This window comes from Rhinolophus ferrumequinum, chromosome 15 (genome assembly GCF_004115265.2).
Source record: "Rhinolophus ferrumequinum isolate MPI-CBG mRhiFer1 chromosome 15, mRhiFer1_v1.p, whole genome shotgun sequence".
In the NCBI taxonomy this organism is placed as follows: domain Eukaryota; kingdom Metazoa; phylum Chordata; class Mammalia; order Chiroptera; family Rhinolophidae; genus Rhinolophus; species Rhinolophus ferrumequinum.
The window spans coordinates 18,470,148-18,490,979 of NC_046298.1; the positions used below are offsets into that span (position 1 = coordinate 18,470,148).

Below are 20,832 nucleotides of genomic sequence, written 5' to 3' on the forward strand. Positions count from 1 at the left end.
TGGCATCTTCAAACCCAAATGTTCCAGAACTGAGTATGCGGCCAACTCTTAGATTACATTAGCCTTGCGCTGCCGTGTTTCTTTGACCTGGTTAGGAGTGTTGGCTGCATCGAGCCAACTTTCGCTGGGTTTTGTGAAGGCTCAGGCCCAGGGCTGTTCTCCAGCGCTGGTGGGTTAGCCCTGCCAACAGTTACCTGGAGCGCCAGCAGCCTGACCATCAGAGGGCACTTACGCAGCAACTCTGACAAATCTTCTGTCCCTTGCTCTGGAGTGGCCACATTGTTCTTGGTTAGTTATGTGCCCTCAGCCAATTACTGTTTGTAAATACTGAACTGGAAGCCAGGATAGGACACTGCCCCTGCCTGTACTGTTTCATTTTAGCGTTTTGTTTTCTTCTACCTCCAGTTACCTTGAATCAGAAGGTCCTTGCTTTTTAACCTGCTTCCTCATTTCTGCTGCTTGAACACCTTGACAAGTCACAGTGGTTAACAGAAACTTTAGTGCTGTTATGGTACTAGTCACAGCTTTCACAGACGCCCTCTGAAGCTGAACTAACCTCAGACTGATGCTGTGGCTTCACCATCTCTGTTAAACATGGCGAATGTGTGCAGAGCAATTTCTTCCCCTAAATGCTTACTCTGAAATTCATTTCTTCCCTACCTGAAGTTCTGTTCTAAACCTTCTGCCTACATTGGCTTTCACTGTGCAAGTTGATTTCTCATGCTGATTTGTGGCTTTTTGTGGCTGATACATTTGCCTGAGGTAGAAGAGATTTTCTTTATGGGAAAAGCAAGGATTTTTTGCGTTTGGGCTGTATAGTGAGTGTCTTGACTAATTGACCAGCTGCTTCCTCCTGTGTGGATTTGGTTACAACAGTAATGCCAGCAACACAGTCCCCGAGGTCCACTCTGAGCATTTACTGTTGGGCCTGCAGGTCAGGAAGCTGCATGTAAATGCTGCTGGTCTACATTACAAAGGCATTACTAAGGACTGTTAACCTCAGAGCACTCTAAGAAGCATCAGAACATTCTGAGGTCTCCCTGCAGGGACTACTGAATACTGTCTGAAGGAAAGGAGGCTGGTGGAATTCTAATTTTCATAAGGACTCATGTTTTCAATATAAATGAGAACTTTCGTAGACTCCCCAATAGCTGAGTGTCTAGCCTCGCCTTGGGGCAGTGTTAGGTCCTGTTCCCTCCAAAGGCTAAAGCACAGAGAGCCAGTTCACTTTTGCTTGGCTTCATAGGCCCCCCAGAATTGGCCTGTTTTAGAGAAAGCTGTAGAGGAGAGTGGGTCTTTCCTGGGTTCGTTTTAACTGCTGTTTAAAACACGTTTTCTCTAAACAACTTACTGGACTTCTTGCTCCATGGGTACTTGGGCTTTGAGGACTTCGGTAAGTACCAGCAACGTACAACTCAACATAAAATGAGGTAAGACAACTACTTAAAGAAACGAGATCCTTCAGCTCTTGACAAAGCTTTGACAGTATCTTAAGGTTAACCACTGGTCAGTGTGGTGCTAAATAAGTGTGACCAGGAAGCACAAGTTCTGTTTTCTGTTTCTGTCCTAATTGTGACAGGCACTGGCTCACTGGCTCCCTCTTAACTGTCACCCTTTCCCAAGCCCTGCTGCATGGCCTCCACCTAAAGAATGAGCCAAATACCAGCTGCCCAAGAGATCTCAGCAGAAAAATCTTCCCTGCGTCTGTTAAAGGTAGTAGAAGGCAAAATGTGGAAACCTGAACCGTAACTGAACCTATTAAAATGTGTGGGTCCTTATTCATGTTAATATTGCCACTGAACACCTCCAGGCGCTGGGGCCATTCTGTCCTGTGTTTACTGCCATGAGCACACTGGTGGCCAAGGCAAAGAGGGGCTGTAGGTAAGACACAAACAAATCCCGTGTAAAAAATAAGACTTCAGTAAAGGTCAACCACAGCCTTCACCTGCATTTTTAAACACAGCCCTCAGATATTTTGGGACTCCATCATTAGCAAATCTTGGCGTTGGGAATAGGTTACACAGGTCTTAGGAAGTCATGTTTACTGAGAGTGGTATCGCCCCACTCGTCTCCATACAAAATTGCCAGGAAATGTCCAGTCCTTTACGGGAGTTTTTTCTTCCTAAGTTGAAGGAAGTATTTCATAGCTCGTTTCGGGGCAATCATTTTTAACATCTTCCTCCAACCCAGTTTGGCATGCTTTGTCAGAAAACAGTGATTTTCTGTCAGGGCCGAGCCAATATCAAGGCAATGCCAGGCAAGACATGCCCAGCTCAAAGCCAAAGGTTTTGTGACCTGGTTTTCAGAGTCCCCCGATGCAGCAGGATAGCGTTAGTCATTCACCTCCATCCAGTGGATGTTTGTAAATGTCTTGCTGTCCATTTTGTCGATGAACAGGCAGCCCTGCAAGTGGTCCATCTCGTGCTGGATTATGCGTGCTGTCCACCCACTCGCTTGCCACACCACCTGCTCTCCTCTGGGGTCCAGCCCTGGAAAGAAGTTACAGTCCGCGTGAGGACATGCTGAACTGCACCATCTGCAACCTCCTCGCCCTTTCCCTGCCCCTGGCTGTTGCTACCGACCAGAGGCAACATCAGAAGGGAACTTAGCAGCCCTTATCCTCCCTGGAAAATATGCCTCAACTCTCCCTGTTACCAAGTAGTCAACCTGTCCCAAATGCGATGATTAGGCTGGGCTTACTGTGGGGCTGAGGTGAGAAATGCTCTTCCTAATCAGGTGCTTCTCTTCTGAACACACCCTTGCTTTCTGAAGTATTGCTGTTGGCTTTCAATTCCTAACAAAAGTATTTCAGCTTGGTACAATATACGTAAAATAAGGGATACCACTGACTTTCTGGACCCAGTGACTCGCTCAGGAGGAACAATCATTCCAGCCCTTGCAAAGAACCATATTCCCAAAAATATCCTGTTTTATGACAGGCTGGGAATGGCTTATCATCCTGGGCTGGGCAAAGCAGGTCCCACTTCTCCCTCTTCATCATGACAGATCTCATTGGGGCAGAAGTGTGTGTGTGTGTGTGTGTGTGTGTGAGAGAGAGAGAGAGAGACAGACAGACAGACAGACAACAGAGCGCGAAAGAGGACTCTGAGCAGAGAACTGGCTATGAGGTACAGGGGAACTAGGCCACCCTCCCAACCCCCGCTCTATACTCCCTACCCCCACCTGAGCTCGCTGTGCTCTCACAGGAGCTTCCTTATTCCAATCTGTCAGTCCTGAGCCCCATCCACTCCCAGGTGCTGCCCTTTGTTAGTGCCGGAAGATTCTGCTGAGCAGCCATCAACGTATCAGCACTTGAACTGGAGCTTTGCGGAAACGCATGGGATCCGAGGCAGAAGAAACGCACGCGCTTACCCAGACGCCCCAGGGCTCCCGCTACCCCGCACCTGAGATCTGCACCGCCTGGAAGCGGGGCACGCAGGCCAGGAAGCCCGCAACGCTCTCGCAGCCCTCGGGGAAGGTAACCAGGCGGCTGTCCAGCACCCGCAGGCTGGGGTTCACGAACACGCGCAGGGGGAAGGGCTCCATCTGGCGGGACTCCCTCAGGCGGGGCGCGCAGGCATGGAAAAGCGCCTCGGGGAACTCCAGGGCCAGCACCTGCAGAGGCACCCCGAGCTGCGGCGCGCTCAGGCCGACACAGCGCCGGCTCCGCATCACTTGCACCAGCCGCTGCACCAGCCTGTGCAGCTCGGGCCCCGCCAGCTGCGCTGGTTCTACAGGGGCCGCCACGGCGCGTAGCGCCGGGTCCCCGACCTGGCACACATGCAGGTACGGCGGCTCCGGCGCTCCCTGCACCAGTCGCCGCACATAGCGCCAGTAGGAGCGCCGGCGCGCCGGGCCCTCGAGGCCATCCTGGGCCAACGTGGAGCTGCAGGCCCGGGTGCCGCCGCCCGCCGCCCCCTTTCCCCACATCAGGGCCGGCCCTTCGAAACGATGCGCCCGGGCGGGCAGCGTTGCTAGCAGCCGCCAGGCCTTCAGCCCCCTCATGGTGCGCCAGAATAGAGCAGTCAGTTCGAACGTGTCCCTCCCCAGCTCCCGTAGCCGAGCGCCTCCGCCGCCAGGGACGCCGGGAAGCGTAGTTCCCGGGCCCCTTCCGGGAGCAGGGCTTGCCCACAATACGCTGTCAGCCTCTCGGTGACGTCAATCAGCTTTATTATTTAATTACACTTTTTTAATGGTATGAGCAATCATTTACATGAGTGGCTAGAGGGTTCCCCTTTAATTTCCTCTCATGAATGCCTCTGCAGCCTCTCCCCGGGGACTGTCCCGTTTTCCCAGTTGAGGCAACTCTCATTCCAACAGCGCGCTGCAGTAGCTCCCTGGCTGTCCAGGGCCTGCCCGCAGCGCCTGGTTCTGGAAGCGGGAAAGTCCAGTTAAGTGCCCGCACTAGGCACATCGGCCTGCAGGGGCTCCGCTGATTCACCCTGCTCTTGCCCCTCCTCGGGGAAAGCCCCCTCCTCGGGGAAAGCCGGAGAGGCAGGCTCCAGGCTTGACTCCTCCGAGGGGAGTTCTGGTGGTGGTGCTGGGAGCTCCGACACTGGCTCCTGGTCATCGAGGCAGACCGTATCTTTCTTCGGCAGGATAAAGGCTAGAGGCTCCTGAACGACGCCGATGTTCACGTGCCCAAGGTTTCCGTACTTGGAGAGCTGAGAGGGAGGAACGCCTGACCCAGATGGTAGGCAAAGTGAAATGGAAAAAATGTTTAATAAATTTAATAAATTTAAATCTGATGTGTTACAGGAAAAAATAAACACTAGAGAAAGTAATAGACACAATCACCACATTTCAGTACAGTAAATCATCTTTGTGATATGGGACAGGAAGCTATACTGTAAAGCGGGACTTGGAAGGTAATCCGGAATCGCATAGTGTAGGGCAGGTGCAGCAGGAGCCAAGTGAACCTCAACAGGCACTGGCTTCCCTGTGACAAGCACAGGGGAAAAGTGGCGAGGAGCTACGCTGTGGTGGTGTGATCATACTGGCACTGCCCTTTGGGAAGCTTTGCTTCCCCCATTCTCCCACTCTACTCCCCACCCCTCAGAGAAAGCGGGCACAGGGAAGTGAAGGCAAATTGGAAAAAATGTTTTTAAAACATCTTCTCTGGACGTTTCATAGAAATGGAATTATACAATATGTAGTTCTTTTGTGAACGGCTTCTTCTACTTAGCCAGATATACACATATTGTATGATTCCATTTCTATGATATGTCCATAAATGGCAAATCTATTGCATCAAAAGTAGATTAGTGGTTGCCAGAGGCTAAAAGTGGGGTTGGAGAATGACTACATTGGGCCTGAGGGATCTTTTTGGGGTGACGGAAATGTACTAAAATTAGATGGTGGTAAAGGTTGTACATTTACTAAAACACTGAATTTTACAAATGAGTGAATTATTTAGTATGTGAATTGTATCAATAAAGTAGTTTTAAAAATATTTTCTCCTTTCTCTTACCTAAGGCCTGTGCTATCTGATCTGGTGGAAAAAGGACTTGGAGACAGCGATTTAAATAAGGAACGAGGTCCTCCAGGAAGACAGTGCAGAACTGGAAGAAGAGCTCTTGCTCCCCACTGCTGAAGGCAGCTTCTTCAGCACGATGGAAGGCCACGATTACTTTGGTTACCTAGGAGACAAAGGCACCATCAATCACTGGGGTAGTCTATCACTATCAGCAATGCATGACACTAAACACAAATGTGCAGCCCTCAAGTTTTCATGAAGAAAGTCATTCCAAACAGTACATTATATTACTATCTTGTTTAAATTCAGAATTGTGGTCACTCTTCACAATTCTGTCACTTCACTCATGTATTTCTGACCCAACTTGCTTCATTGCTGGCTCTGTTTCCAGTTCTAGTGGAAAAGCATCATGAAATTATACAGAGCATACATGGTCCTTGAATCCCATGAGAGATGGACCAGAACTATGTAGGATCCAGGAAAAAAATGAAGCAAAAACTATAAAAGGTTTTTACTAAGGCCTTGAGGATCCAGGAAGCTAGAACACTCGAAAGTTTTAAAGGAAACAGCTGGAAAAGAAGTTCCAGAAACAGAGCTGCCTAGCTGATGTTATAGACAGATGTCACGATAACCGGGTTAATAACAGACTCTCCTGCTAAACTTCTTGGTTAGTTCTTAGCTGTGCCGCTTACTGGTTCTGTGACTTCCAAGTGATTACTTAAACCCTCCATGCACTCTGGCCTGTTTCCTCATCCACATCTCTGCATGCCGGGCCTTAGGAAGAGCCCTAGAAACTCCCATTCGATTTGAAAGCAGCACAACAGATCAGTTTCCTTTGTATGTTCTTAGCACAGTTGTTACTAAAATAACTGTAAGTATAGTTTTGTTACCTAAGCAGTTCTTTTTTTCGGTTTTAACAGGGTCAGCAACAAAACCTACCTTATAGGGTTGTAAGGATAATTAAATCTTAATATATGTAAAGTATGATGACCGCTACCTGGCATGGAGTAAGTTCCATACGAATATTAGCTGATTATTACTTGAATTTCATTGACTCTAAAAAGCTTCAATGCTCATGTTTTCTTGCTCTTACAGGAGGATATCAACAGAAAGATTTTATCCAATCTCATCACAACTGCCACCTGGCTGACAGTGATTATAAGATGTCATCAACTGTAAGAAATCATTCCAATATCTAAAGGTTTAAATGTGTAAGAAAGGTGCACCATACTAGGATAGTAGCAGTAGCAGTAGTAGTAGTACTTGTGTTAGGCAGAATTCTAAGATGACTCTTGTGATTCCCACCCCCTGGTATCCACTCCTGACTTAATCCGATGAGCCTTTTAAAAGAGGGTCGAGGACTTTCCTAAGAGATTCATGCAGGAGGGATGCTTTTCCATTGGCCTTGAAGAATCAAAAAGCCACAGTATGAACTGCCTATGGAGTGGGGCGGCGTGTAGCTGAGGGCCAGTCCTGTAACTGCTAGAAACAGAAATCTGCCAATGTGAGCGAGCTTGACAGGAGACCCCAAGCTCCAGATGAGACCACAGGTTGGCCAACACCTTGGCTGCAACCTTGTGAGGTCCTGAGCAGAGGACCCAGTTATACTATACCTGAACTCATGATCCACAGATATTGGCATATGATAAAGATCTGTTGTTTTAAGCTGTTAGGCTTGTGGGAGTTTGTTATGCAGCAATAGAAAACTAATACAGTATTGAATAATTCCTATAGGGAGCCACTTCATGGATTGTTTTAGATCCCATGAGGGGGGACTAACCAGAGCTGCGCAGCCATTAAAAACTGCTAAAACCACATTAAACCTCTCTAAGTCAGTAGGCACCACTGTCACGTGGACTGGTTTATTACCAAAGTCCGGCCTCCTGTAACCAAAGAAGGTCCCAGTAGAGAGCCAACATGTGCCCAGTATGTGCCCACCTTGGCAAGGGCATCCTCCAGCGCCCCTGTCACATCCTGTACCAGGGCAACGGGGCAGCAGAGGCGCAGATCATTGAAGGCGACCAGAATGTTGTTGAGGAAGCAGGCAAGGGGTGGGAAGTCTAAAAGCACCATAGGCGGCTGCAGGGTCCCTGGCTGAGTGACTGGCACAGCAGCAGGCAGGTTACTGCTACCCAGGATGGCTGGAGCAGAGATGAGGGTGTAGGAGTTCATTTCATCTTGGAACTTCTCCACTGACTCCTGAATTACTTTCTGGAAGGTGCTGATGGCCACCCGCTGGAAAACAGGAGCCAACTGACCCCGAAAATCAGCCCCCACCCGGCTGAAAGACAGCCCAAAGTACATGCACTGGCCCAGCAGAGAGTCCAGGCGGCCACCTATCCCCTGGTGAAGGTCGGTTTCCAGCACCTGCAGGAATTGTGAGACTTTCTGCAGCACCCAGCCATGGAAGATGGCACTCTCATTAATGGTGTGCTCACCCATGGCAGGGTACAGTAATGGGTCCTCGTCTGAGAAGATGGCACGGTACTGGGTGATGATATCAAACAGATGAACACGGCAGGCCTCGATGGTTTTTGTGATGTGGAAATAGGGGTCATCGTTCGGGATGGCAGTCAGGATGGAACGGAGCCAAGCATCTCGGGCCTGAAGAAACTTCACCCTCAACTCAGCCTCGGTGAAGATGTCCATGCGCCGTAGGAAGCCAATGACGCGGAGGCAGGCGGGGAGCTGGATGTTGGTCCTCAGTTGCTGGATCAGCTGGCTCAGCATCAGCTGCATGGACCGGCGCACTTCGTTCACAATGCCCTAGCAACATGGAGGGAGAGTCATTCCATGCTGGGAAAGACACGCCCTGGAAGGCATCCCGCTAACCCTGAATCCTGCAGACCAACATTTCCACTGCTTTCCTGACATATGAAGTCCATTTCCTAAAGCTGATGTGTACTGCGTCACCGTGGCTTACGGCTCCGCCTGCTTCTCCTGCCTCCCCTACTTCCTAATGCTCTCCCCTTGCTCACTGCAGTCGCCACTGGCTGTCTCTGTATTTCTGTGTTTCTTAAACACTCCAACTTCCCTCCTCAGTCTTGTTCTTAGCATTTTGTGGTTTGCTCTCTCCCCACATCTTCACGTGGCTGGCTCCCTCTCACCATCTGGGTCTCAGCTTAAATGTTCTCTCTCCAGAAGTCTTTCCTGACCACTCTCCCTAGAGTAGTGGTCTCCTGCCGCATTCCCTGGTTTGTTTTCTCCAGACACTTACTACTATCTGAAAGGATGATCACGTTTTTTTTCGTTTATTTGCCAACTATCAGCTTATTCATGAGAGCCAGGGCCTTGTCTGCTTTGGTCACACTGTAGCCCCAGCATCTAGATCAGTGCCTGGCACACAGATTAGGATTTCTCAGTTGGATGAATGAATGTCCAGTTTATGTTCAAGCCTTCCTGAAGGCTTGAAACTGAGAAATTGATGTGACACATGCAAGGAGTTTACCTATAGTTTCTGCCTAAGGTTCAGTGATGAACACAGAATTACTGATTACAAGAAATCAGTTTGAGTCCTCGCTGGGCAAGTTGGTTACCTGGATGACAGGGATGGAGGAGTATTTCCTTTCCAGTCGGCGTACGTAGGCTGCAAGCTCCAGGGCCTCTTCATAATAGCTGTTCCGGACACAGGTGTCCATCAGCTGAGGGATCTCTAAGATTTCCAGGATTTCTGTGTGCCGGTTTAGAGTCAGGGTGTTCATCCGGCGGTTTGAGCTGATCTCCTCGGCCTCTTTCACAAAGTTCCTAGTAACAGTCAGGAGAACATTGGCCACTCACTGTTCTGCACCCAGACCTTAACTATAATTACCAAGCATTTACTCTGAACTGGGCACTGGGCTGGGTGGTTTATCTGATTTAATCCTCACACCAAACATACGCAGTAAGTACCCCTGAGGAATCTTTAATCTCAGAGAGGTTAAGCAACTTGTCCAAGGTCACACACTAATAAATGATAAAAAGATTTGAAACCAGATCTGCCACTTAACTAGCTGTGGCAAGATACTTACGCTCTCTTAACTGTTTCCTTATTGGTAAAATAGTAATGAGGACCCACCTCATAAGGATGTGAGGATTAAATGAGATGATGTGTATAATGCATTTAACACAGAACCTAACAGAGTAAATGTTCTTTTATTAGCTATGCTTATTTTCATAATAATGAACTCACCAGCCTAGAGGCTACGAGCTTATTCCTAAGTTCCCTCAGTTTCTTAATATATTCTTAGTTCCCATCACGGTCTCCATTTCTTCTTAATAATGGCACACATCTGCTTTATGATAAAGTCCCCTATTTATTCTTGGGGGTGGAAAGGTACAAAAGCTATCAGCAAATATTCTAAGACTTGAAAGAAAACTTAAAACATCATGAAAGGCAGAATTAGTGATAATGGGTTGAGGATGTAGGAAGGCAGAATATGGCTCAAAAGGAGGGATTTTTTTTTTTTTTGATAGTTTTTGCTACCCCCAAATAGGGTTTCCTTGACAGCTTTCTATCAATGCAAGTTTTGGAGCAGATGACCTCCGGTTTGAGATGTCGTGTGGATATGTTGTGTCTATGTATGTTTATACATGTTTAAATAAATATGTATATATATTAAGCTGCCAATTGTAGACTAAGTATGTCAGATCCAATGATAAGTGCTTTGCATGGATTTTCTTTATTTAGTGCTCACAACAGCCCTGTGAAGGTCGTACTGCTGGGTTCCAATTCTGACTTGGAAACTTACTAGCTGTGCCCTTGAGCAGTCACTAACCTCTCTGTGTCTCAACCTCCTCATACATAAAATGGGAAAAACAGTACCTACCTCGAAGTCTGTTGTGAAGTTTAAATGGACTAATAAAATGCTCAGAGGAGAGCTTGGAACATGGTATGTAAGCGCTATGCAAGTGTTAGCTATCTCTATCATGGTAAATGTCAGCTATCACAGTTGTCAAAAGCCCCTTGAGCGCCGGGCCGCCGCACCTGCAACTCTGCTGGAAGCTGGGCAAGCGGTCGAGCAGGCGGCCGAGCGATGCCTCCACGTCGCCAAACAGGCGGTGGATGCGCTCGGTGCACTCGGCGCCGCGGATGAAGGTCTTGTAGTTGGCGAAGGCCAAGTCGCGCGTCTGCTGCAGCAGCTGGGCCCGCTCCTCCGCCAGGCGCTCGGGCTCGCGACGCAGCCGCTCCAGCCCGGAGCCGCTCAACTCTCGGAGGTAGCGGCCCACATCGGGCCGCTCCCGCCACTGGGCCTCCGGGAAGCGGTCCCGGAACAGCGATGCCAGGAGACCTTCATCCTCCACCTCCCCGAGTGCTGCTGCAGTGGCCGTGGCGGAGGCCGAAGTTGAAAATGGAATCGTCACCATCGCCGCCATCTTCCCAACAACAGCGTCACTTCCCCTCCGGCCTAGAGAGGGCACGGTTCCGAATCTGAGACCGGAAGCAACAGGGGTACACTTCCGATCTCTATGGTTTCTTGTCCGGCTTTCTTTCCCCGACGGTCCTCCAGGCTACGGGGCGCTGGCGGGGGGAACCAATGGAAAGCGGCTACAGAGGCGGGCTTTGGGGTTGCCCGGCAGCAGCTGGTGGCTGACTTCCGTTTCCGGCGACCGAGGCACGAGGATTCGGTATTCCAACAGCGGGAAAATGCGGCCTTTGACTGAAGAGGAGACCCGTGTCATGTTTGAGAAGATAGCAAAGTAGTAAGAGCGCGCGGGGCCAAAGACGGAGTGTGTGTATGGCGGGCGGGGGCGTGGGTGGAGTGGGATGCCGGGCCGGTCCGAGTCGGTCCGGACGCAGCCTCCAGTTCTCCCTTTGCCTGCAGCATCGGGGAGAATCTTCAGCTGCTGGTCGACAGGCCTGACGGCACCTACTGTTTCAGGCTGCACAACGACCGGGTGTACTACGTGAGGTGAGGCGGAGTCGGGTGGGCAGCATGGACCCGGGTGGGGTCTTGGGTCCCACCAGCGTCCTTAGTTGACATCTTCTTTTTCCTTACCCCTTTAGTGAAAAAATATTGAAATTGGCTGCCAACATCTCCGGTGACAAGCTAGTGTCGCTGGGGACCTGCTTCGGAAAATTCACTAAGACCCACAAATTCCGGTTGCACATCACAGCTCTGGATTATCTCGCACCCTATGCTAAGGTTTGTGGGGTGGTTTCCAGTCGGCCACTGGGGAATGGAGGAAGTCGGGGGTGAGGCCCTCCTCAGGACGCAGATAATTGGGCAGCTTCTCTGCCACGGATAGTGCGTGAGATGATTGCCAGCACGTGGAGATCTTGTGTGTTGTGCTCCTTGCATAGGGTTAGGGCTCTGGGACAGGAGTGCTGTGTGGCTGCATAGCCCTAATTATCTCCAGCAAAGTAGCAAAGCTGCACAAACCCAAATGAAGATCGGAAAACAAATAGGTGACTGTGACGAAGAGCATAGTGGGGTCCACAAAAAGGGCTGTTAAACTGTCCAGGGGGGAAGTTGCTTGTAGAGTTGAGGAAAGAACCTCCTGGCAGTTCTATTTAGGGGGTGCACAATTGGAGGGAATCATGCATCTTTTTAAAAATGTTTTTGAGAACTTAAGCACAGATCCAGCAGCCAGCTTATTTGCAGGGGCATAACTATTAGCATTTTTATGTTTCTTGAATTTAATTCTTTTTTATAGTACAAAGTGTGGATAAAGCCTGGAGCAGAGCAGTCCTTCCTGTATGGGAATCATGTGTTGAAATCTGGACTGGGTCGAATCACTGAAAATACTTCTCAGTACCAGGGAGTGGTGGTGTACTCCATGGCAGACATCCCTTTGGTGAGTACTGATGGCAGCTGTTAGAAAAATTAAGTATCTTTTTATTCAAGAAGGATGTATTTTCAATCTGTGTGCTTCAGAGACTAAATTCTCAGCATCTTTTGAATTTCTCAAAGAACTGTATTTTTTCTCGTCTGTTATTTCTAGCCCTCAATGCGTGCTTATTGAATGACTTGAGTGAATCAGTATCTCTTCTTTTGAATCCCAGGGTTTTGGGGTGGCAGCAAAGTCTACACAAGACTGCAGGAAAGTAGACCCCATGGCGATTGTGGTATTTCATCAAGCAGACATTGGGGAATATGTGCGACATGAAGAGACATTGACTTAAAACGAAATCATCGCAAGGACTTATGGCTGTGTAGAAGGGCCTAGCTTTGTTTCCTGTGTCTGTTAGGCTCCACCATCATGTTGAATTTTGTCAACACTGACCTCTTCAGGGACTTTTTAGTTTAATATTCTATTACGGACAAATGCAGGCTGGATTCTTATTAAGCAGAAATGGCTCAAGAATGGAGTTTTGGATCTTTGTGTTTGTGAATACCGTGTTTTGTATTTGCATCAGAGGGTTTCTTGTTTTGAGTAACAGGAACTAATCATTGGAATTGAAGATAAGAGTAGCTTGTTACTGTTTTCTGTGATAATGTTTTTTCAAGCTCACAATGACACAATGGATTTTCTTATTTATTTATATTACAAAAGATAGATATTGCCATAACAGAATAGTAGGCCATGTCTGGGATTTTACAAATGAAATTTGGGTACAATAACAATTTATTCTGCGAATTTTTTATATAGTAGGTGCTCTGCGGTGTGGGTGGAAAACTTGGATTCAAACCCTAGTTCTGATACCTACCTACCAGCTGTACGACGCCTTAGATGAGTCATTAAACTTTAATCTTCATTTTCTTCATCTGTTTCAAAAAACAGCTTTAAGCATCTACCTAAGGATGGTTTTTAGAGTTAGAAATCATGATTGTAAAGTACTTAGCACAGTGCCTGGCAAATGATAGGTGTTGAATAAATGGTAAGAATTACCTTTATGTTGCATATACTGAATATTTCTGTTACTAAGAGTAGGATTTTATGAGTATATTTTGATTATATTGTCTTGGTTTTTACAAGCTGTTTCCTTTTTCTTGTTCTTGCTGGTGTGATCACAGTGAATGTTGTTTTCATCACCTTGGTTTCCTAAAACACGATTTTCCTTATGAGCCTTTACTTACCTTACTGGACTGGACAAAACCACTCATCAGAGACTCGGAAATAGTAATTCAGCTCCTCCATCCTTCCCCAGGCCTCTTGAAATCATTTTTAGAATTAAAATATTTTTTAATGAAAAACATTTCAGACAAAATTTTTTTAAACTTCCTGTGTTATAAAAGTTTTCTAATGAATATACTGCTTATTTTAAATTCCAAAGTCGACATCTCTAAAAATAAAAACATTTTTCAATTATAAAAAAGCATTCTACCAACTCCTGTTTTTGTATGCAACATATAAAACTGGGTTTTATATGTTTTTATCCCAATTTTTTTTATATGTTTTTATCCCAATTTTTTCAACTCCTCTCTCTTCCAAGATTCTGTTAACCTCTTAGTGAAGGTTAAATGATCACTGTATGATGATGGAATTTTGATGGTAACATTTAGTGCACACCTTAGAAATAACCAACATCAAAACTTAACATATTTTTATTCCTTTATTGCCATTTGCCTGTGTAGATGAGAGCAACAGACTAAGTCTTTCTAAGAGGGGAAGTTGGTTTTTTCCCCAAGGACTTTACAAAGCTGATTTCACCAAAGCTTTGACCAAATTTCTGCCCCAGAAGAAAAGAGCCAGGGCACTGTCGTCATTTTAGCTCAGCATCTTGGCTTCTTGGTGTCTGTAGTCATTGGGACATTGAAGAGACGCTTTAAGAAATACAGCTGCAGGATCCCAGAAAGAACAATAACAAGGCTCTGGGCTGTTGACCACCAGTTCACATAGTTATAGTTTGACTGGAGAAGGAAAAAGTCAGCCATTTTCCTCATGCGGGCAAAGTTGTAGTATCGCCACATGTGAAAGATGTTGTTCTGTACCTTCCGTGTACTTACCTGTGGGGAAGAAAATGAAATAAGGACAGGCCTCCTCCCTGCCCCCCATCTAGCCTCACCTGTGTGCTCAGCAGCACTAACCCAAGTTATCTGCAAGTTGAGTAACTTACTCATGACTTTATGATATGTAATAGGTTGGCTATTATAGTTGTTGATAAATGGCAGTTTTGCTGCATATGAAAAAAAGGCCTGCACTTTAGTTTAAAAAAATTTTTTTATAATGAAAAACTTCGATGCTAAAACTAGAGAGCCCATCCACAGTATGTCTAGATTTAGATACGTATTCAGCACATCACCGCCCTTCTGAGTGATGTCTTCAGTTCTTTGTGTCTGGTAGAAGCCAAGGGCCTGCAGACTTTATCAGAGAGCCAGATAATATAGTGAATGCTTTAGGCTTTGCAGGCCATACGGTCTTGCAACGACTGAGCTTTGCCATTGTAGCACAAAAGCAGTCATAGACAATAGGGAATTATCAAGTGAGCATGGCTGTGTTCCAATAAAACCATTTACAGAACAGGTAGTGGGGCTTTTGTGCATCAAGGAGACTTAAGAAAGTGAAAAGACATCTCATAGAATGGGAGAAAATATCTGCAAATCATACATCTGATAAAGGTCTTATATCCAGAATATGTAAAAACTTTTAGAACTGAACAATAAGACAATCCAATTTTAAAATGGGCAAAGAGTTTGAATAGACATTTGTCCAAAGAAGATACACAAATGGCTGACAAGCACATGAAAAGATACTCATTAGTTATTAGGGAGACAACTCAAAATCACAACATACTATTTCACACCCACTAGAATGCTAATTAAAAAGACAACATGTTTATGAGGATGTGGAGAAATTGCAACCCTCATTCACTTCAGTGGAAGTGTAAAATGGTTTAGCCACTGGAAAACAGCAGTTCCTTAAACAGTTACCATATGACCCAGCAGAGTATACTGTATTCAGAAATTAAAACATGTTTAACACAGAGACTTGTATGCAAATATTCATAGCATTATTCGTGATAGCCAAAAATTGGAAATAACCCAAATGCCTATCAGCTGATGAATGGGTAAATAAAATGTGGTCTATCCCTACAATGGAATGTTATTCAGTCATAAAAAGGGGTGAGATACTAATACATGCTCCAACATGGACAAACCTTGAAAACATGCTAAATGAAAGAAGCCAGACACAAAAGGCCACATTGTATGGTTCCACTCATGAAATATACAGAATAGGTAAACTGGTAGAGACAAAAAGTAGACTAGTGAAAGTTGGGGGGTATGGGGAATACAGAGTAATTAATGGGTATGGAGTTTCTTTTTAGGGGGATGAAACTGTTCTGGAATTAGATGCTTGTGATAATTGCAGGGCCTTAGGAATATGCTAAAAACCACTGAATTGTACACTTTAAAATGGTGAATTATATCTCAATTAAAAAACAAACAGGCCATGGGCCAGGTTTGGCCTATGCGCTGTAGTTTGCCAATCCCTAGTATAAAACAAATGAGGAATTTCAAGAGCTCCAAGTCATAAAAATTAAAGGTTTCAAATCCCCTTGCCTGTTTGGTTTGTACCCAAATGAGCCCTTGGCTCAAATGATATTACTCTCATATTTTTAACCTTTCCTCTAAATTTAAAATCAGTTTCCACAGATATTTCTCCCACAAAATAATTACCTCAATTGCATCCAGAGTGTCATTCAGTTGTTTTCTTTCATTCTGTTTGTGGTCCATTTCAGGCCCCTCATAGAAGACTCCAAAATTGAGGTACACTTGCACAGAACCAAAGTGATTTTGCTGATTTTTGAGACAAAGTTGATAAAAACCTGAAGGAATTCTTAGGTCATTACCAGTCTCGGTCTCCCACCCTTTGCTGATCTCCCACCCTTTAGATTTCCTTGGAAATGTCTGTTCTACAGTGTTAAATGTGCTGCTTTAGCACCTTCTTTTTACTTAGCAAGTACAAAGATTGTTTTTGATGTGGAAGAAAGACACTGATCCTACATGAAAGTTATTGTACTAAATATTATTTAGAATTGTTCTACCAAATATTACTAACTAGTTCTATACTGGAAAGAAAACAATGTGTTCTCCCTCTTTTTCAACCTAAATTCCCCTATCTCTTACTAAGGAATTTCTCAAAAAATTGAGTTGAAATTAATAGCATGGTGTTTGCCTGCTGCTTGTTCACCATTAGAGCTGGGGGATAACATCCTGAATTTGAAACTAGGGAAAAAAAATCGACGTGTTGTGAATGAAAGAAACTATCCTCCGAGTAACTAACTGCAAGGTGGTCTGTACAGGGACTGACGGTTTGGGTTATTACTGGTGATGGTTCTCAACCTGGGGCGCCCCCCCTCGTGTGGGGGGGGCGGGGCGCGGGGGGAATGGGGGGGGAGGGAAGAAAGGGATTAGAAAGGTGTGGCAATGGATCTGGCGAAATCATTGTAAGGCACTACTGGCATGGAGGGCCCAAAGATGCTAAATATCTTATAATGCTGAATATCCTGTGCTTTACAATGAACTATTGTCTTATGCTCCTGTTGAGAAACACTGTCAGGAAACGTCTTTTTGCACACCTGGCTGGTAGAGAGGGCAACTAAAACTGACTGGTGTTGTCCAGGGTGGGGACGGGTTCTGTCTGGCTGTAGGAATTTGCTGGTGACCAGGGAAGTGCTTTGTTGTGGCATACGGATATTTGTCATGGCCGTGCATTTCTTTTGTTGAGTCTGTTTTGTGGTAACTGGCTCAATTACTTCAATGACTGGAAAAAGATTCTATCCCATCATAAATTTATTAATTGGAATTCTGTATCATAAATGAGTCTGTTTGGTCACTTTCCCATAATCTGGTCAGTTGGAGATGATGAGATAAAATTGAGCTTCAGGACCCTGGCGTTATAATAATTAGTCACCTGGAGACACTGTCCCCAAAGTGCCAGTGGACTGTGGCTTAATATCCTTGACTGTCAGCAGTCTTTGGCAAACATGTTTTTTGGTGTTCAAGACTAAATTTTTTCCTACTGTTTTACCATCACTATGTGAAAAAGCCATGGCTTTTACATCTCAGGTACTTAATTAATTTCTATACTTCCTCATCATTTCCCAAATTTCAAAGAAGCCTATGATTGTAATAGCTGTGGTGATGAAAACAGACCTGTCTCTTGAGTAAAGAAGTTAATCTGGCCCCGGACGTCCTGAGAGTTTTCTATGAGGAAGCCTTGTGGGGTATATGCAGTGGCAGTGACATGCCGGTCATGTGACATTCCCAGGGTCCGCTGCACCTGCCAAGACACATGAAAGGAGAAAAGCCCCTGCTACGTCACCAAGAAGCTGGTTAAGTGGTCAGACTGACATCCTGTGGGGTACGCCTGACCCCTTTTGGGAATTTGAATTGAGACAATTGTGGTGGGGGAGGGGGTGTATTGCAGGACAAAGAATTGCCCCAAATGCCTATAGCACCCATTAAGAAGACATGTCACAGACCATACAGCTGGTGTGTATCGGTTGGTGTATATGATTCTGATTGTAGAATTCTTGACTGAACTGGCTTGGTTTTGAGCCCCCTGGTTTTGGCCCAGACTTGGACTTATTCGATGCATGACAGCAAATAAGGCACTTAGATAGGCACTTGTCACCAAGCGCTATCTTGATAAGCCCAGGCTACAGTGAGCTGACTGGTAGCAATTGTTTTATTACAAATTTAGAGATAAGAAAAAGCTCTGATAAGTTTTAAGTTACAGTAGAGTGGAGTAAGAGCTGTATACATAATCTATTACTATGTAAACTAATTAGAAAATTAACAGGTTTCTAAGAACAAAGGAAATGAACAGCCTGTAACTTGACTGGTTTTGAGCAGCCTGTCCTGAGGCGCTGTGGTGTGAACTACGGGATGAGTGAACGTACTTGGCCTGTGAACAGGCAACTTGAGAACATTTACCTTCCTAACACAAATGGGACTGCATGGCCGAATGGAGAAACCTTGAGCCAGTGATTCTCCAATTTGCCAGAATTACCCCTAAAAACAGGGAGTGAATGTTGCTCTTTCACACCTGTAAACTGACGTGTTTTTCTTTGAAATCTGGGTCTGTCTCCAAAGTTCATGTGACTTTCCATTTGACTTTGTACCACCATGTCCATATTAATATTTTAAAAATGTATTCTCCCCGCTCTCATCTCCAAATCCCAGTAAATGTGATGATGACCTCTCCAGGAAGAGGTACCCCATCTATCCCAGGCCTTTGAGCACATTCCCATTGCCCCACTTTGAGAAGCCAAGCCATATGTTTTAGTGATTGTTCCCCCAAGAGTTTCCGTCTAACTGCAGGTCCACTTCATTAACAAGTGGGGAATCACAGCATAACAAAGACAACCAGAACCTGTTAGTTTAAAACCTGACCCACTTTACAAAAAGGAAACAAAATACAAGTCTTCAGTATGACCAGAGGAGCCCAAGTACCCACCTCATAACTGAAATAGAAGTATCCAGTGTCCTGGGCAAATTGCCAAAAGCATTCTGTGCCTCCTGGAGGGATCATGATGGCAAAGTCATGTCGATCTGCTCCCCGGAAGAGTGGCTGGTCCCCAGAGCCACTAAGGGGTTCTGTCTTTTGGCTCCTAGCAGAGGTCACTAGGTTCAGAACCACCAGTCCAGCCCCAAAGAGCCAAGGGAACATGTTGGTTCCTGGAGACTCCTCTGCAGGTGAACTGCCTGCAGCACCTGGAACCGAGGAGTTTTAGAGAACTGCTGGGGTAATCATTAACTCCGCAAGTCACAGGCCAGTCTCAGGGCCACACAGAGCTACTCCAGAGTAGAACTGGCACAATTACCCCCATGTTTGGCTCACAGGAAGGGTTTTTGCTCTCACCTCAAAACCTCGGTGGCTTACAAATGTACTTCATGGGTGCTAGATAGAATCTACTTCAGAAGAGGTATTTCCATCCTTCCTTTTGGCTGTCATTTTTCAGTTCTTGGGGATAAACATTGAGTACATTTATTTACAACCATCTGAATCTACAGGCAGAAGTTGGTTGGGGAGATTTTTCTCCTCAAATTGCTGATACCTATTGCTCCTTATAAGACACGTGGGGCAACACGTTTCAATGGACTCTTTCTGCTCAGTGTACAGTTCAGAGAGCAAAGCACACCATGGAAGTGCATGCAAAAATTTAAATGGATGACTAGAGTGAGCAAGACAGTGGTCAACCCCTCCACTGATAATCCTCCTCATTCTGGTACCTTCCATCGGACTGATCAGACATATAAAACTATCCAAAACAACTTAAACAACATTATATTGTTGAAACCCTCTTAACTTTCTTCTTTAATCCATGACTTCTTTGGCACTCACTGACTTCATGGGCAGCACTGAACTACGAGATTTACTGCATCTGACTTTATTCTCACAACAGCTCTACAGCGCTATCATCATCTACTGCATTGGAAGCGAGGCGAAGGACATTCAGCTTCCAGTGGCCGGCTCACCAGACCACAGCATGGACACACAGCAGCGATCCTGAGTGCGCCTCACACTCTTACCCACCAGGAATGTTCTGTCGGTCTCTGAGTCCTGATAGTGTCTAAATGTTTTTATTTCAGCCATAATCTTAACAAAACAGCTTAGCGGCTTCTAACCAATTATTGCTTCAGAATTCATCACATTGAGTCCAAGTGGTGATACTTTAACTGTCACAGCTAATGAGCAAAGAACAGACTTCATAATTGTGTTCGGTTCTCGCGGAGGCCAAATGATGTCACAGCACTCTGGAGGCACCGTGGCCCTGCAGCGGTCTCTCTAAGGTGAAGATCAGAGAGTCTGGGATCATTTCCAGTGCACAGTGGCACAGGCACCCCCACTGGAGTCCCGCCATTGCCACCATCCTAACACTACTCATGTCATGAGCAGTGACTTAGATTTAGCAAGAGAGTCAGCAGGATGCAGTAAGTTTTATAGTTCTATGGAAGCTGTAGGCTTAGTTTTTTGTTTGTACACATTTCAGTAATACGGTAATAAAAATACCACTGAAGTTATGTTAAAAAATGTTAATGGGCCTGTGCATTTTTCAAATTTGAGAAATGCTGATTGGGACACTCTGCTTCCCTAAATGCGTCACAATGTCACTCTTCTATCCAGAGAGCGCCCGCCATTGTAACGATGGAGAGCTGAGGGGAGAAGAGCGTCTGCATCCTAATCCAGTTTTGAGGGAGACCACAACTCGCTGCACCCAGATTGAGAGGAGGTGGTTGGACTGAGAGGAGATCAGGTTCTTATTGTAGTTTCACTTGAGGTTAACTGATAGAAAAACAGTAGTACCAAACTCCAACACATGTAGTTTCCGACTTACAACTATAGGATGCATATTAAAAATTGAGCACTTTATAGCTTTCACTCATTCAAAAGTAAAAAAGGGAAAAGTCTTTTGGCCCCGGAAGTATAAGGAAATGGACAAATTTTAAGAGGAAACTTTCACCTCTCTGTTCCACATGGCTTCCAAG

General features: G+C 45.7%; 4 protein-coding genes and 1 long non-coding RNA gene across 6 annotated transcripts; 2 read left to right on the forward strand and 3 right to left on the reverse strand.

Moving 5' to 3' along the window:
* Nucleotides 1-1,922: 1,922 nt before the first annotated feature.
* PDF (peptide deformylase, mitochondrial) lies at nt 1,923-4,172 on the reverse strand (the record flags this gene model as incomplete). Its single annotated transcript, XM_033129219.1, is given in 3 exon segments — nt 1,923-2,489; nt 3,405-4,121; nt 4,124-4,172. Coding segments are annotated over 3 exon segments (924 nt in total), but the record flags the coding sequence as incomplete, so codon positions are not given.
* On the reverse strand, nt 4,154-10,871 carry COG8 (component of oligomeric golgi complex 8). Its single transcript, XM_033129484.1, has 5 exons — nt 10,440-10,871; nt 9,013-9,220; nt 7,415-8,242; nt 5,471-5,639; nt 4,154-4,681 (listed from the first exon to the last, which is right to left on the reverse strand). The coding sequence occupies exons 1-5, from the start codon at nt 10,826-10,828 to the stop codon at nt 4,392-4,394; spliced, it is 1,884 nt and encodes a 627-aa protein (XP_032985375.1). The 5' UTR covers nt 10,829-10,871; the 3' UTR covers nt 4,154-4,391.
* On the forward strand, nt 6,386-7,824 carry LOC117035560 (uncharacterized). Its single transcript, XR_004425214.1, has 3 exons — nt 6,386-6,483; nt 6,572-6,651; nt 7,695-7,824. It is a non-coding gene; the product is annotated as an uncharacterized LOC117035560 (long non-coding RNA).
* A 142-nt stretch (nt 10,872-11,013) lies between the features above and the next one.
* On the forward strand, nt 11,014-20,810 carry NIP7 (nucleolar pre-rRNA processing protein NIP7). 2 transcript variants are annotated; one of them, XM_033129493.1, is made up of 5 exons: nt 11,014-11,155; nt 11,278-11,364; nt 11,460-11,598; nt 12,110-12,250; nt 19,749-20,810. In XM_033129493.1, the coding sequence occupies exons 1-5, from the start codon at nt 11,100-11,102 to the stop codon at nt 19,854-19,856; spliced, it is 531 nt and encodes a 176-aa protein (XP_032985384.1). In that variant the 5' UTR covers nt 11,014-11,099; the 3' UTR covers nt 19,857-20,810. The 2 variants fall into 2 exon arrangements, with proteins under 2 accessions (XP_032985384.1, XP_032985383.1); XM_033129492.1 differs by lacking the exon at nt 19,749-20,810 and adding an exon at nt 12,459-13,801.
* Nucleotides 13,942-19,742, reverse strand: TMED6 (transmembrane p24 trafficking protein 6). The gene is made up of 4 exons (XM_033129491.1): nt 18,800-19,742; nt 17,494-17,620; nt 16,015-16,163; nt 13,942-14,343 (listed from the first exon to the last, which is right to left on the reverse strand). The coding sequence occupies exons 1-4, from the start codon at nt 19,010-19,012 to the stop codon at nt 14,110-14,112; spliced, it is 723 nt and encodes a 240-aa protein (XP_032985382.1). The 5' UTR covers nt 19,013-19,742; the 3' UTR covers nt 13,942-14,109.
* Nucleotides 20,811-20,832: the final 22 nt, after the last annotated feature.

Bases quoted from the DNA above. Each gene is read 5' to 3' on its own strand.
- TMED6 (XM_033129491.1), bottom strand. From the start codon at position 19,012: ATGTTCCCTTGGCTCTTTGGGGCTGGACTGGTGGTTCTGAACCTAGTG. The intron at 16,164-17,493 runs GTCTGTTTTCAT...GAATTCCTTCAG, and splicing joins CTTCTTTACTCAAGAGACAG to GTTTTTATCAACTTTGTCTC. The intron at 14,344-16,014 runs GTAATTATTTTG...TCTTCCCCACAG, and splicing joins ACACTCTGGATGCAATTGAG to GTAAGTACACGGAAGGTACA.
- COG8 (XM_033129484.1), bottom strand. From the start codon at position 10,828: ATGGCGGCGATGGTGACGATTCCATTTTCAACTTCGGCCTCCGCCACG. The intron at 9,221-10,439 runs GTGCGGCGGCCC...GACTGTTACTAG, and splicing joins AGCTTCCAGCAGAGTTGCAG to GAACTTTGTGAAAGAGGCCG. The intron at 5,640-7,414 runs GTGGGCACATAC...TTTGTCTCCTAG, and splicing joins TGGAGGATGCCCTTGCCAAG to GTAACCAAAGTAATCGTGGC.
- NIP7 (XM_033129492.1), top strand. From the start codon at position 11,100: ATGCGGCCTTTGACTGAAGAGGAGACCCGTGTCATGTTTGAGAAGATA. The intron at 11,156-11,277 runs GTAAGAGCGCGC...CTTTGCCTGCAG, and splicing joins TTTGAGAAGATAGCAAAGTA to CATCGGGGAGAATCTTCAGC. The intron at 11,599-12,109 runs GTTTGTGGGGTG...TCTTTTTTATAG, and splicing joins ATCTCGCACCCTATGCTAAG to TACAAAGTGTGGATAAAGCC.